The sequence below is a fragment of the Saimiri boliviensis genome, chromosome 18, assembly GCF_048565385.1.
Source record: "Saimiri boliviensis isolate mSaiBol1 chromosome 18, mSaiBol1.pri, whole genome shotgun sequence".
Classification (NCBI taxonomy): domain Eukaryota; kingdom Metazoa; phylum Chordata; class Mammalia; order Primates; family Cebidae; genus Saimiri; species Saimiri boliviensis.
Window position 1 is genome coordinate 47099828 of NC_133466.1, and position 15356 is coordinate 47115183.

Here is a 15356-nt window from a genome sequence, read left to right on the forward strand (position 1 = left end):
GAAACAAATTATTCATGCACAACGTCCTCTTACTGTTTCTGGAATGCAGTGGAAAGAGAACAGATTAGCTTTTCTCCCTAAGAATACAACCACTGGAGACGGCCTACCTCAGATGAGATATTGCCTAGTTATTTTCAAAAGACAGTGAAAAATAATGGATATAAATGTTTGCTACAAAATAAATGCATTCCAGAAAAAGAAGCATCTGGGTCACAGATACATTAGACCCAAATATGTTCCCCTGTCACTGAGAAGAAAACAAAAATATCCAATATTCAGAATTTCAGTCCAGAAGGAAGTGGCTTTGCTCATTGTCTGTTGCTGTGTGCAAGGTGAAGGCTGGGGCAAGAAGACATGCAGTGACAAGGGTTCCTTTGTCCATCTCATCTCACTAGATACCAAGTTTTGGACATGCTGCATTTTAATTGAAAGGTTGAGACACACATATTTTTATATATATATGCATATATATATATATATGCATATATATATATATAAATATGTGTGTGTGTATATATTTTTTTTAAAGAACACTTGCAGTGTTTGAAGCGACAAAGGCTACTGTGACAAAAAAGCAGGGAAAGGGATTTTTTTTTAAAGCAAACAACATCAACAACACACACACCCCCAAACAAACAAAAAAGAGAGGAAGAAGTCTGAACACCCTGGGCTGTGACTACTTCCAGGAAGGGGCTACCAGAGGCAGCTGGAAATTCTATTTGCTTTGCCACTGTGGGTTTCCAGCCTGCTTCGTTTCTAAAGCGTATTACTTTGCTTTTGGCTCATAGAGTTATCCCTTTCCTCCAACCTCAGCCTCCCAGAGTTCTGGGATTACAGGTGTGAGCCGCTGCAGTCAGCCAGATGTTATCATTCTTACTATTACTACTACTTAATAATGACATTTTAATTAAGTAAAATAATACAATTATACCTACTTTGTAGTATGACTTAAATAGGTGACATTTTAACACCTCTAATATTGGAATGCCACCTATAATTCATGATTTATTACAACTATAACGGGTAGCATTTTAAAAATTATTTTATTGATATATAAAATAATGGGGCATCACGCAATCCATGAGACTTTATGTTAAGCAGAATATGGTATACTCAGCAAGTCTAGGGCAGTTCTAGGCATATAAGCAGCACTTAAATACATTTTAGTTCTTAAAGGTACTGTGGGGAAAGAGCATTGAAATAACAATAATACATTTTTTAAACAATTTAATTATTTGATTTTCAAACAGTTTGAAGTCAAAGGAATCTCCTGATTCAAATGAATAGATATGACTCATTTTTACAGAATATATGCAAACCAGACTTTCCATTAATTAATATTAGTATTTTAAAATGATAAATGTTTGAAAGGGCAGTTAAAGGTTATCTTCTATTTCCTAACTTCAGAAATTCATTTGTTTGAAAGGTGGGAGATAAAGTTTAAATGAGAATAAGTCCTAATATCCCCATTTCAAATCTCTCAGCTTGTGCAGACAGTACAGATAAACATGAAGTTTTTAAGGATGGAAGGGTCCTGAGAGATAGTAGAATATGTCTGCTACATAGTAGGTACTCAGGTTACATTTGATGAATAAATGAAATGAAAGAATGGATTAACACAGATGGGGAGTTCAATATTTTTAAATAAAATACATTTAATATAAATGTATTTTCTATAAAGCAGCATTTTTGCAATAATAATTACTTATATTTGTTATTTTTAAAGAATACAAGTAAAATGAAATGATTAATCTATCATTGTTTACAATATATGGAATAAATCCATATATATAAAAACATATGTACATAATTATATACATAAAATCTGGAAACACAGATAAAAACATTCCCTTTTTATTTCTGAAGAGGGAAAAAGTTCAAATATGACACACAATAATGATAAAAATATAAAGTGAGAAATTATTTTTATCTGTACAAGATTCGTATTCCTCTCTCCCCAAGGATTATTCCATTAATAATAAACTCTTACTAAAAGTGTTATACATGCTCACTGTAGCAATCAAAGATAAGAAAAAGAAAAAAAAAACTTTACTTAAAATACAAAGGCTCAGAAATTACAAATTTTATATTTTGCATACTTTTTTGCTAACACAAGACCATGGTATGTTGTGTGTATGTATAATCAGACTGATTCTTTTCTCCTTGCTGGCTATAACAAAATACATCTTTGCACATTAACATACTTCTATATCTATTGTCAGATTCAGTGGTCACATATTCCATCCTGTGGATGCAACAGAAATTTATTTATTTATGTGTTCTTTTTAAAATAAGTGCTGCAAAAAACAAAGTACATGTATTTCTATTTCCTAAGGGTATTTTAGTATAATGCAATACTGAGTACCAGCTCAGCCATAGAGACCTCCACCCAGGTGGTGCGGAAGGAATTGAGAAGCAGACACCCAGAGAGAACAACAAAGTGAGCTATCCAAAGGACCAGCAGCCTTCCGAGCTCACAGCCCCAGGGGGCTGACAGCATTCCAGGCTGTGGGCCTCAGGCAGACCCTGACCCATGCAATTATTCTCTCTGAACAGGTGATGATTATTAACAAACAGATGCCCAGTATTTTCTCATAACACAAAAATATACCAAGTAGGCAGCTGGTGCCCACTTACCACTGACCACAGGCCAACTAAAAGCATTCTCCACAAGGAAGCCATGGGGCAGGGTCAGATGTCCCACACTTCAAGAATTGTTTTAACCAGTGTGTGATATTTATATATTGTCCTGCCACGTTTGAGTGCCCCAAGTCATCTTCCACTCGGAGTGGGGGAGGCAGCTAGGTTTTCCTTGCCATCTTTCTTCCTAGCAAACAATATATTTTATCATACACTCAGCATTTCACAATATTCATACACTTAGCATTTCTCAACAACTTAACATTTCTCAACAATGGAACTGATGGGTAAAGGGTATACACATTTTTTAAATGTAGTACTTGCCACCAATTATCTATTTGAAAAGTAATAGGTAACTTAAACTTTAAGCAGCAGTACCAAACATCCTCACACATATTGAACAGAAAACAGTTTCATTCCTCTTTTAATTTAAATTCTTATACCAGGGACACAAAGGATTTTTTCCTATGTACATAAGTAACATAGATCTGAAAAAAAGTATTTTACTCACTTTTAAAGTTGTGATTTGAAAAAATTACCTGTAAAATGAAGATGCAGTTTTCATCTAATGCGTATATATATTTAAAATTTTATCTAATTTGTATATATAACTAATATATATATATCTGTAACATATGTTATACATATCAGTACTGTATACATATGATATATAATGAATTCCCTGTAAAATGAAAACACACTTTTCATCTGAATATATATAATATAGTAAATACTTTTCAAGTACGTTCTATTTTTTTTTCCTGCTACAGAGGCAGTTTTAATCTTTAGTTTGCTAAATCAAACTTCAGAATGCCTGCCTGTGAGGTAATTCTTAGGAGGGCCTTTCTCAACATAAAATGTACCTGTAAAATAAGCATTTGTGTTTTCTGCTGGTACTTTTGTGACTTGCATATGTAAAAATTTCAATCTGTATTCCATCAGGAACTCATGTTTGTGGCATACAATTTTATTAGTTTTCTTCAAAAAGCAGGCATGTTTTCATCAATAATTAATCCTTTTCCATTCATAACTGTTAACATGATCAATTCTTACATATATCTTATATAATTTCAGTATTTCTGGATTTCCTGTACTATTCCATGCATTGATCTGTCTTTCCAGCTGTTAGCAAACAATTAATTGAAGAAATTAATAGCACATTTTAATATCTAGAGAAACAAGTGTTTTTTCACTCCATTATGAAAATTTTAAAAATGTCATCAGAATACTAAAAGACAGCAGGTGTCATGCAGCAATGTTAAAACCTTCATATTTTCATTCTGTTTATGTAAAATTGACAAACACAGAAAGAGCTCACATTTTGAGAAACATGTTCTTCCCATTGAGGAACACAGAACCCACTCCCACTTCCAAGTTTCCCTCTGAGAACCTTCAGTAAAGAACCGATCTACGCAGGCGGGTATCGATGTCAAACGGGCAGTTTTACCTGAGAACTCTTCGCTTACTGAAAATGACTCCCGGTATTTTTGATGGGGGAATGAGTTCTCATTAGGCACCTCCTATAATGTATAAAACACCGTGCTTTAAACGTGAAGGTTAAGAACAACAGCAAAATTCTGCGTTTGCTTAACTTAATGAGTTAAATCGTTCGCATTCCCCACCAAGTGCTGCAGCCCGGGAATTCGGAGGGATAGAGAGCAGCTGAGGCCGGGCGCGGTGGCTCAGCCTGTAAACCAAGCACTTTGGAGGTCAAGGGGGGCCGATCACCTGAGGTCGGGAGTTCAAGACCAGCCTGACCAACATGGTGAAACCCCGTCTTTAAATATATATATATACACACGTATGTATACATCTATATGTATACATACGTGTGTATATATATAATAAAAATAAAAAAAGAAAAGAAAGTAGCTGAGGCTCCATTTGGCTTGGCTGCTCCGAGGGTGCTCGGCGCCCTCCAAGGGCCGGTCCCAAGGAGAAGCCGGGCCTCGGGCTCCCCCCAACCCCGGACTGAGCCCCGCTACCTGCGCGGCTTGTCCGGGCGTCCAGGTCTCAGCTCCCGCGCTCCGGGCGGCTCCACCTCTGCAGTGTCGCCGCTGACAGTCGCCGCTGTGGATCTTCCGCGTCCCGAATTCGGAGCGCGGAAGCCGTGTAGTCCAGTCTATGGAGCCCAGGACCGCCTGGCCCCTGAGGCTCCGAGGCGGAGGAACTTCCTCATGGCGGTGACTTCTCAGATCTCCAACCACTCGCTCCTGAGCAGCGGCTGTTCCCTGCTACCTTTTTTTTTTTTTTTTTTTTGAGACGGAGTTTCGCTCTTGTTACCCAGGCTGGAGTGCAATGGCGCGATCTCGGCTCACCGCAACCTCCGCCTCCTGGGTTCAGGTAATTCTCCTGCCTCAGCCTCCTGAGTAGCTGGGATTACAGGCACGTGCCACCATGCCCAGCTGATTTTTTGTATTTTTAGTAGAGATGGGGTTTCACCATGTTGACCAGGATGGTCTCGATCTTTCAACCTCGTGATCCACCCGCCTCGGCCTCCCAAAGTGCTGGGATTACAGGCGTGAGCCACCGCGCCCGGTCCCCTGTCACCTTTTCGCCGCCCCCCACCCCAGCCCCAAATCCCCGATACAACCCCCAGTCCGCAAATCTGCTTTCTAGCCCGGAATCCGCGATCCAGCCGGGTCCACCACAGCCATCAGCAGCAAGCTTGCAGCCTCCGAGCGAGCCCGGCGAAGTCGTTACGCGCGCGCCTGCCCCGCGGTGGCCCCCCTGGCTCCCGAAGTCACCCCCATGCGCGCGCAGGCGGGTGGAGCCGCAGCTCTGAGCAAGCGCCCCTGGGCTCCGGGTTCTCCTGGGCTCCCCGGGCGGCCCCAGGACCACAGGCGCAGGATTGCAGGCGCGCAGCCCTCCCGGCCCCACTGCTTCCCATGCCTGATGCGCAGTTTGCAGGTGCAGCTCTGGCACCGGCGCGGGATGGCGGAGCTTCCCTGGGATGGCATCAGGGTCGCGCAGTGCACAGCTCATCTGGCCTGAGGGTGCGCTCCTCTTGGAAACCTCTCTGGATCCTGGGCCCCTGCGCTGGGGACTCTGCATCCACACCTATGAGATGGAGTGGCTGCTGGTGGGGCGACTGCCTGACTTTGCCGCCTGGGCGCCCGGCCCCAGGATCCCTGCTGCTGGGGGCGCGGGCCTGGTCTAGGGTGTCCAGCCACTTGCTGCCGGCGCCACGCCTACGCTGCAGAGGCGGCTCGGGCGCCGGCGGGGACTGGCGGGCCTGGCACCTGATGTCCTCAGGGTCAAGTGCATTACCCGCCACCTGAGGGCTCTGCTCTGCCTTGGCCTCCTCCGAGAGCTTAGGGTTCACTGGGCAGCAATTTAGGAATGCCTAAATGGAAGGAAATATTCTTTATCTTTGAGAAATAAGTAGTGTGTATATATTCTTTAATATATATATAATGATAGATAATATAATTTATAATAAATATATAATATATATTATAAAGAAGATCTCTCTCTCTCTCTCTATATATATATATGATACCTAAATGGAAGGAAATATTCTTTCTCTGTCTTTGAGAAATAAGTGGTGTATTCATAAAGCAGATTAAATGTTACTTTTGTTCCTGACCCCTGGGGGAGGGGAAGAAGTTAAGAATAGGTGTCACATTTACCACCTGAGGTGTTATCTCAAGTAAATCCTGAGGTTTGGGCCACCCAGGCTCTGGGAAACACACTAAAGACCATTCAAATCCAACTTCAGCCTCATGCTCCTCACCCCCGGAAAACACAATACACTTTAAGGCAGGGAGCATGAGAGGAAATTCAACCCCTTATTGCCAAATTCTTGCCATATGACTTATTAAGACCATGAGAATCTCCTTACAATGCTCGCATGTTACCAGATCAAAAGCCTACAGATTTGTCAGAAACCTTAGAGCATTAATAAATGCAGTTCTTGTCTCCGTACACCCCATTGTCCCCAATTCTTACCCAAGTCTCGGGGAGTGCAAGCTGGTTTACATTCTTTTTTTTTTTTTTTTTTTTTTTTTTTTTTGAGACGGAGTTTCGCTCTTGTTACCCAGGCTGGAGTGCAATGGCGCGATCTCGGCTCACTGCCACCTCCGTCTCCTGGGTTCAGGCAATTCTCCTGCCTCAGCCTCCTAAGTAGCTGGGATTACAGGCATGCGCCACCATGCCCAGCTAATGTTTTTTTTGTATTTTTAGTAGAGACGGGGTTTCACCATGTTGACCAGGATGGTCTCGATCTCTCGACCTCGTGATCCACCCGCCTCGGCCTCCCAAAGTGCTGGGATTACAGGCTTGAGCCACCGCGCCGGCCTGGTTTACATTCTTAAATGTGAAAGACACATTTTTCTGCATCTCAATGCATCCAGATTCACCATATGTTTGCCTTTGAATGGACTGATCCAGATACTCATTTAGCCTCCAAACTAACCTGGACAGTCCTCTCTGAAGAGTTCTTAATTAGCCCCAATTATTTGAAAATGTTCTAACTAAGGACTTAAATTCACAATTGCAAAGGGGCACAATTATTCAGTATGCAAATGACTTGCTCATTGCTAGCCTGACTAAAAATGACTCAGATAATAATACTGTTAAATTGATATATTTCCTGGGAAATGGCAGCTATAGGGTGTCACCATACAAGACTCAGATTATGACTCAAAGACTCAAATATTTGGAATCTATCTTAACCTCTGGAACTGATCAACATCCCTTGAAGGAAAAAAAGTTTTTTTAGTCATCCAAGAGTCCTAGTCCAACAAATGGCTGTGGGCCTTTTTAGGTGACAGTTGGGTACTGCAGCTTATGTGTGCCCAGATTTGGATATGTAGCCAAGCCTTTATGTAGAACACTAAAAGGAAAATATTAGAGCTTCTTCAATGTAATTTGAACTGCAAGGTAACCTTCAGTACTTTCAAAGAGAAATTAGTCTCTGCTGCAGCCTTGGGTGTCCACAAATTGGATAAACCATTTTTTCTTTATGTGGCCAAAAAGCAAGGCATAGGCCTTGAGTAATCTTGTCCCAAAACTGGGAAACACTCCAAGGCCAGTAGCCGACTTTTCTGAGCAGATAGACCAGGTGGGCTCAGGGTGTCTTAGATTTCTTAGCGCAGTTGCTGCTACAACTTTTCTAGTAGGCAAGGTTAATAAACATTAGGAAAGCGCCTAAAGGTTTTTTGACCCCACGTTAATAAAAGGTGGTCCTAGAAGCTAAAGGGCACCAGTGGATTATAGGAGAACATTTATTAAAGTATCAGTCCTTATCGCTAGACACTCTAGAGATAACCCTTGAAGTCTGACAAACTATAAACCCAACTCCTTATCTGCCAGAGCACACAGGTGCTCCCAGCCTTCCCAGCATACAGGTTGTTATTCATCTGTTCTCATGCTGCTAGTAAAGACATATCTGAGGCTGGGTAATTTATAAATAAAAGAGGTTTAATTGACTCACAGTTCCACATGGCTGGTGGGGCCTCACAATCATGGCAGAAGGCAAATGAGGAGCAAAAGTTACATCTCTTACATGGCAGCAGGGAAAGGAGCTTGTGTAGGAAAACTCTCCTTTATAAAGGGGAGTGATCCCAGCATTTTGGGAGGCCAAGGTGGCAGGTGGATCACCTGAAGTCGGGAGTTCGAGACCAGCCTGGCCAACACGGTGAAATCACGTCTCTACTAAAAATACAAAAATTAGCCATGCATGGTGGTGGGTACCTGTAATCCCAGCTACTCAAGAGCCTGAGACAGGAAAATCCATTGAACCCAAGAGACAGATGCTGCAGTGAGCCGACATTATGCCACTGTACTCCAGCCTGGGCAACAGAGCAAGACTGTGTCTCAAAAAATAAAATGAAATTAAAATAAAATCATCAGATCTCATGAGGCTTATTCACTGTCACAAGAACAGTGTGGGAAAGACCCGCCCCACTCCCCGATTCAATTACCTCCAGCTGGGTCCTTTCCAAGACACAGGGGAATTATGAGAGCTATAACTGATGCGATTTGACTGGAGACAGAGCCAAACCATGTCACAGGTTATGAAACAAATTTATTCTAGTGGGCCAGAATGAGCTCCTTGACCATCCCAAGGAAGAGTGGTTAACAGATGCAAGTTGTTTCATGCATCAGGATAACAGGAGGGCTAGATATGCTCTGATTAGTCAGCACAAGTTAATCAAGTCACATGTCTTGCTGGCCTCTACCACAGCTCCAAAAGCTAAGTTAATTGAACTTACCAGAGCCCTGCAGTTGGGGAAGGATTTAAAAGTTAACATTTACACTGATTCTAAGTATGACTTTTCAGTGTTTCATACTTATGCTGCAATTTGGAATGGGTAGGGACTCCTGACCACAAAGGGCCTTTCCATACAACATCGCTCAGGTTTTGAGCTTGTTAGAATGCTGCCTGGGTACCAAAGAAAAGTGACTATAATTCACTGCAGAGGACATCAAAAGAGAGATTGACCATGTAAAAGAAAACGCCCTTGCAAATACAGTAGTCAAGGTCACTGCACCGAAGCTGATGGGCATGCCGGTCAGCATGCCTAGAGCTGGGCCAGAAGGCTCTGAAGAATGGGCCAGGGATTGCAGTTTAGTCCAGAACCCTCTGGCTGGCTGACTCATGGTAATACATTACCAATTCCAAATACTAATCGTAGGAAAATAGTTAAGCACTTACATGATTGTTTTCACCCTAGAAGGGATTCTTTGTTTCAGTTAATGTCTCATTGGTTTATCTTAAATCTTAAATCTTACCTTAAATCTTTTCAAGACACTAAAACAGGTGAACCTGCCCTGAGCTCTGTGCCTGAAATAACCCAAACAGCCAGCAATTTTCTCCTCCTCTAGTTTAACCTGTCCAACATTGAGAAGCCTCTCCAGGTGAGGACTGAAAACTCTGATTTACTCAGGCACCTTTAAATATCTGCTAATGCTTACTGATACCTTCACTGGTTAGATCAAGACATTCCCCATGCTATCTGAAATGTGTTTACCAGAAGATGTAATTCCTCAGTTTGGATCATCTAAAAGCGTGCAAAGTGACAATGGTCCATCTTTCACAGCAGACATATCCCAACACCTGTTCTCAGCTTTAGGAATCAAATATCACCTTCACTCTGTGTGGAGACTACAGTCCTCTTGAAAGGTGAAATAACTAATAAAACTCTAAAGACTCTAGCGAAATCAAGAGGCCTGTCTCTAACACCCATAGCTTACTATGGGTTTCAGCTGCTCCAAAGGAAACTTATAATTAGGTCCTGTTGAGTTAGTGTACAGAAAGCCTTTTCTAACCACAGCTCTCCTAAGAGATGAAAGGACTCATCAATTACAAAAGTATGTCATTAATATAGGACACGTGCAAGCGAACTCTGACTATGGAAACATAAGACTTCCCCTCCCACATAGGAGGAAAATTCAGTTTCAGCTCAGCTAGGGATTTAGTCTCACTAAAGACATGGGAGGAAGTTCTTCAGCTGCCCAGCTCTCCCCAGCGTGGAAAGGACCACAGCAAGGCCACCTGAGCTCTCCAATAGCCATTAACCTCCAAGGGAGTCACAGGTGGGCACACCTGTGTAAAAGTACAGCTGTTTCTTATTCTGGGAGCCCAATCCAAGGCTGGGGGAGGTGGGCACGGGGCTATTTAAGCATCGGCAGATGGTGGGCTGAGTCATTTGTGATTGGTCTTCGTCTCACGTTTCTGTTGCTGCCCTGATCCTGCCTTGGCTATGAGGGAGATCGTGCTCACCCAAACTGGACAGTGCGGGAACCAGATCGGTGCAAAGGTTGGCGGCTGGGGCTCTGAGGGCCCAGCTCGTGCCTGCAGGGTGGCTGGTGATGTTGGCAGTGGAGGGTGTGGTACCTCTGCATGGCCAGCCCTGGGCTCCCTGCCTCGGACGCAGTAGAGCTGGGTGGCTGTCGAGGCTGCCAGGGTGAACACCAAGGGACCCAGTGGCCTGAGGGTGGGGATGGAAGTGGGAGAAGGACTGGGGCAACTCCAGCTCCTTGAGCTCCATGACTCAGCCCTGGCTTGTCTGGCCTCTTGCATCTCTTGCAGTTCTGGGAGGTGATCTCTGATGAACATGGCATCGACCCTGCTGGCACCTACCATGGGGACAGTGACCTGCAGCAGGAACGCATCAACGTGTACTACAACGAGGCCAGCGGTGAGAGCCCAGTCTTTCCCCGACCGCCCTCCTGGGAATGCCAGCCCTCTCCTCACCGATGCCCTCCTGTTTCCTTTAGGTGGCAGGTATGTGGCCCGCGCTGTGCTCGTGGATCTGGAGCCGGGCACCATGGACTCTGTGCGCTCAGGGCCCTTCGGGCAGATCTTCAGGCCAGACAACTTCATCTTTGGTGAGATGTGGATGAGGACTGGGGTGCGGCTCCTTAGCCAGGGCGGCTCAAAGTCAGCGAGTGCCCCAAGGTCATCTCTGTGGGAACTGGAATCGGGGCCCTTTAACACCCTCCCATCCTCTGAATTACTCAATCTCTCTCTCCTAAATGGGCTATGGGGGAGGAAGGCCCAGCTGTCTCCTCAAGGTGAGGAGCTGCTGATGTGATCTCCCTGCAGGGAGCTGAGCTGGGGCGGTGACTACGGCCTTCGCTGGGAACGGGCAGGAGCCACCTGCAGCGAGTCTCTTGTTTGGCTCCTGATCTAGGTGCTAACAGGCAGCTGTCTCAGGTTTGGCTCCTGATCTGGGTTCTAACAGGCAAGGCTGCTGTCCTGTAACTTTAGGGGAGAGGGTTTAACTTGCTCCACCTGCAGGGTGAATGGTGCTTTTTGCATTGTGGTGGTGACCACCGATGACCATATACCTGGCCATCGAGTGACTGACTGTACTACCTTACAGGTCAGTGTGGGGCCGGGAACAACTGGGCCAAGGGCTACTACACAGAAGGCGCAGAGCTGATGGAGTCGGTGATGGATGTTGTGAGAAAAGAAGCTGAGAGCTGTGATTGCCTGCAGGGTTTCCAGCTGACCCACTCCCTGGGTGGGGGGACTGGGTCTGGGATGGGTACCCTTCTCATGGGCAAAATTCGGGAGGAGTACCCAGACAGGATCATAAACACATTTAGCGTCCTGCCCTCGCCCAAGGTGTCAGACACCGTGGTGGAGCCCTACAATGCCACCCTCTCCGTCCACCAGCTCATAGAAAATGCAGACGAGACGTTCTGCATTGATAACGAAGCGCTCTATAACATCTGTTCCAGGACCTTAAAACTGACCACACCCACCTATGGTGACCTGAATCATCTGGTGTCTGCTACCATGAGTGGGGTCACCACGTGCCTGCGCTTCCCGGGCCAGCTGAATGCTGACCTGCGGAAGCTGGCGGTGAACATGGTTCCATTTCCCCGGCTGCACTTCTTCATGCCCGGCTTTGCCCCACTGACCAGCCGGGGCAGCCAGCAGTACCGGGCCCTGACCGTGGCTGAGCTCACTCAGCAGCTCTTTGATGCTAAGAATATGATGGCCGCCTGTGACCCCCGTCATGGCCGCTACCTAACTGTGGCTGCCATTTTTAGAGGTCGCATGTCCATGAGGGAGGTGGATGAGCAAATGTTCAACATTCAAAATAAGAACAGCAGCTACTTTGCTGAATGGCTCCCTCACAATGTGAAAACAGCCGTCTGTGACATCCCACCCCGGGGGCTAAAAATGTCGGCCACCTTCATTGGTAACAACACAGCGATCCAAGAGCTCTTCAAACGCATCTCTGAGCAGTTTACAGCTATGTTCAGGCGCAAGGCCTTCCTGCACTGGTACACGGGCGAGGGCATGGATGAGATGGAGTTCACCGAGGCTGAGAGCAACCTGAATGACCTGGTGTCAGAATACCAGCAATACCAAGATGCCACAGCTGAGGAGGAGGAGTTTGAGGAGTGTGCGGAGGAGGAGGAGGAGGTAGCCTAGAAGCTTCCTTTTCTAGGTAAAGGGGGAAGCAGTGTGGATTTTTTTAGTGTGTTTTGATAGCAGTTGTCACTACACACTTGAGTCTTTACATCTCCTCCTGTGTTTTAAAGCATTTTCATAGCAAGTAGCTTGACCTAATAAAATGTCTTCATAGCATCTGGTTTCACCTCCAACTTCTTTCTATAGGCCCTCTGGGTACTGCTTCCAGATGGGCATACTAGTGGTCCTGCAAGGCTGCAGCTGTCTTGGGCTTCTCACATCCCAGGAACCAGCAGTCCAGTGGCTCCTGGAGGGGGTCAGCATGGGCTGTGGACATGGCAGGCAGGCTTCACGCAAACTTGGGGCCGGCCTGGACCTTGGACAGCTACTTAGTGGGAAACCCGTTTCTGAAGGCAACCTTGGTTTATCCTATTTACTGAACTTCCAGGGGACCAGCTGGGCCTCTGTTTCTGGAATTTTGTAAGTGGTTAGTGACCCTGGTGGATGATGTTCCCCACATATCATCTCAGGGTAGGAATGTGGTCAGACAGTTGGCCCTGAACCAGCAATGAAGGGTGGGCAAGTAGGGCTCCAGCCACCCACTCACCATAGGGCCTGGGTGTGTCTGTGGCCTCATTCTCTTAAGGAGGTGGGCCGGGGTATCTAGCAGGGGCTAGTGGGCGGGAATCGAGCCCATCATCTACTCACATGCAGTGAACCCCATATGGAAGGGGATTAGGTCCTGAAGGCTGTAGGGTGCAGTTGCTGGCCTGCATACTTGGGGTAGTCTCTCTCCAAAGGCACAGACGGGGTTTCTGAACGGGGCCTGGGAAGACAGGCAGGTGCTCACAAGTGCCGTTTTCCCCCCTGACAACCAGTGAGGAAACAAATGCCTGCACGGAGGTCTGACCTGCCCCAGTCTGCAGGGCTGATGTTCCCTGGAAAGGTGGCTAATGGGCGTTCTCCTGTCTGTCCCCCACTCCAAAACTTCAGGGCAATAGTAATCCAAGATTGTCAGGATGAGACTGGTGAGGGTGGCACCTTTGGGGATGGGTTCTTTAGCCCGGCAGAGTCTCTTCCCCAGGCTTCTCAGGAGCCTGGACTTCAAGACCTGCTTCGAGGAAGCTGTCAAATAAGATGTGTGCATGAGCTGGGTGCTGGCAGCATGCCAGGACAGTGCTCTTCTACGTGGCTCTTGTAGAACTTGTCCATGGCCTGTGTGATGACATCTTGGTAGTTCTCCACCCACTCATATCAGACAGGACAAAGCCAGTATAGCCATGGGGTGGGTAGAAGTACAGGATTCACTCCAGGTCCCCCGGGCACACCCACCTGCCTGTCAGGGAAAACAGGCGAGGCTCCTCTTTTTATTGTCTGAATGTTGGCAATGGGCTACTGGGGGCAAATGAGGCCAGGCAAAGAGGATCGTACCTCATCTTGAAAGAAGTGGCTCCTGGTGTCAGGGAAAACAGGTGAGGCTCCTCTGTTTATCGTCTGAATGTTGACAATGGGCTACTGGGGGCAAATGAGAGCAGGCAAAGAGGATCGTACCTCATCTTGAAAGAAGTGGCTCCTGGAAGTAGCAGCGAGGTGGGAGAGGTCCCCCATGCTCCCCCAACCTGTTTTTGGAGCAGGAAAAGGGGCCTCTCTGACAGCCCTCCTCAGTGGCTTTCACTGTTTGAGGGGTATCCTTGCCCAGCCCAGGCACACACCCATTTGAGATGACCTTGCATGGATCCAGCTGGGAAGGTTCAGCTGCAGCAACCACCTAGTGTCTGCACTTGAGCATGGGGTCAGATGCGCCTTCCTCCTGTAGCAGTAGTGGTACAGCCGGAGTGGCAGGGGGGCAAGTCACTACTGCAATTCTCACCTGAGTCTAGGGGTTGGGATTGGTACCCACGTATTTCCCAATTACCTGGTTCCATCTGAGGATTTTATGGATAGGAGTGGTGCTCTTTCAGGCATCGTATCCATATTCTAGCTACAGGTTTGGGTTTCCAAAGTTTCTGGAGTCCCCCTTCCAGCCTGGCAAGCATGGCGAATAACAGGGGAAGGAAGTTAAGCCTGAAGGCAGCAGTACCTGTCTGGGTATGTTCTCTACCCCTGGTGGCCCCTGGTTGTTGTTTACTTCCTTGGGTGAGAGTCAGCTTAGGATTTCAATATTTTTGTAGGACTTCAGAACTGTACAGACAGAGGCCAAGGGTAGCAGCATCTGGAACTGGCAGCTAACCAGTGTAGTGGGGGTCATATGACTCAGCTTGGTTTCAGCAGGGAATTCAGGGAGGCTTGGATTTGCTGAAGCCCTAGATGAGCTTGGTCTTGGATATGGAAATGACGTGGGGCAGGGGCCCTTCTGCACGCTGGAGTCTTTGCGTAGTTGTACCCTGGTACATCCACAGGTGTTCCCCACCTGGAGTGCAGCTGTGGATAGAAGCTGGCATCGTTGTGGAGGGAAGAGGAGGAGGAGGCAGGATGAGTCTCCAGGGCAGCCCCAGCAGCCAGGAAGGGACTCTGCAAGTGAGATGCAGATCCGGCCTGTGGGCCACTTAGCAGCTGCTTGGGCGGCTGCAGATCACCTGACCTCTGCTCACCAGGAAATGGGAGTTGCAGCAGCACTTACCTTCTGGGACTCCTGCAACTTGAAGGGAGAGCATACATCATGTGCTGAGAACGCACCTGACTCAGGCAAGCTTCTCCAACAGCACTGCATCAGATTAGCATCCAACCTGTATAGGACAGCACCAGAACTCCCTATTCCTCATTGCAACTGTAATAAAAGGGAGTCTCTGTCCTAGGGGAGCAAGCACAGGCATATTTGTGCAGTGGGCACATGACCCAG

The 15356-nt window shown here is 46.4% G+C and overlaps 1 protein-coding gene and 1 long non-coding RNA gene across 7 annotated transcripts in view; one reads left to right on the forward strand and one right to left on the reverse strand.

Annotated features, from left to right (window-relative positions):
* The window catches only part of LOC141581980 (uncharacterized), a 1111619-nt gene that overhangs the window by 567485 nt on the left and 528778 nt on the right, over nt 1-15356 (reverse strand). The gene's annotated exons all lie outside the window — the stretch shown is intronic.
* Nucleotides 10350-12571, forward strand: LOC141582043 (tubulin beta-8 chain-like). 5 transcript variants are annotated; one of them, XM_074389401.1, is made up of 5 exons: nt 10350-10406; nt 10679-10787; nt 10867-10977; nt 11475-11598; nt 11836-12571. In XM_074389401.1, the coding sequence occupies exons 1-5, from the start codon at nt 10350-10352 to the stop codon at nt 12536-12538; spliced, it is 1104 nt and encodes a 367-aa protein (XP_074245502.1). In that variant the 3' UTR covers nt 12539-12571. The 5 variants fall into 5 exon arrangements, with proteins under 5 accessions (XP_074245502.1, XP_074245503.1, XP_074245504.1 ...); XM_074389402.1 differs by having other exon boundaries at nt 11475-11586; nt 11929-12571; XM_074389403.1 differs by having other exon boundaries at nt 11475-11566; nt 12173-12571.

Excerpts from the sequence above, each read along its gene's own strand:
- LOC141582043 (XM_074389399.1), top strand. The coding sequence starts at position 10,350 with ATGAGGGAGATCGTGCTCACCCAAACTGGACAGTGCGGGAACCAGATC. Across the intron at positions 10,788-10,866 it reads GTACTACAACGAGGCCAGCG|GTGGCAGGTATGTGGCCCGC; the intron begins GTGAGAGCCCAG and ends TGTTTCCTTTAG. Across the intron at positions 10,978-11,474 it reads GCCAGACAACTTCATCTTTG|GTCAGTGTGGGGCCGGGAAC; the intron begins GTGAGATGTGGA and ends ACTACCTTACAG.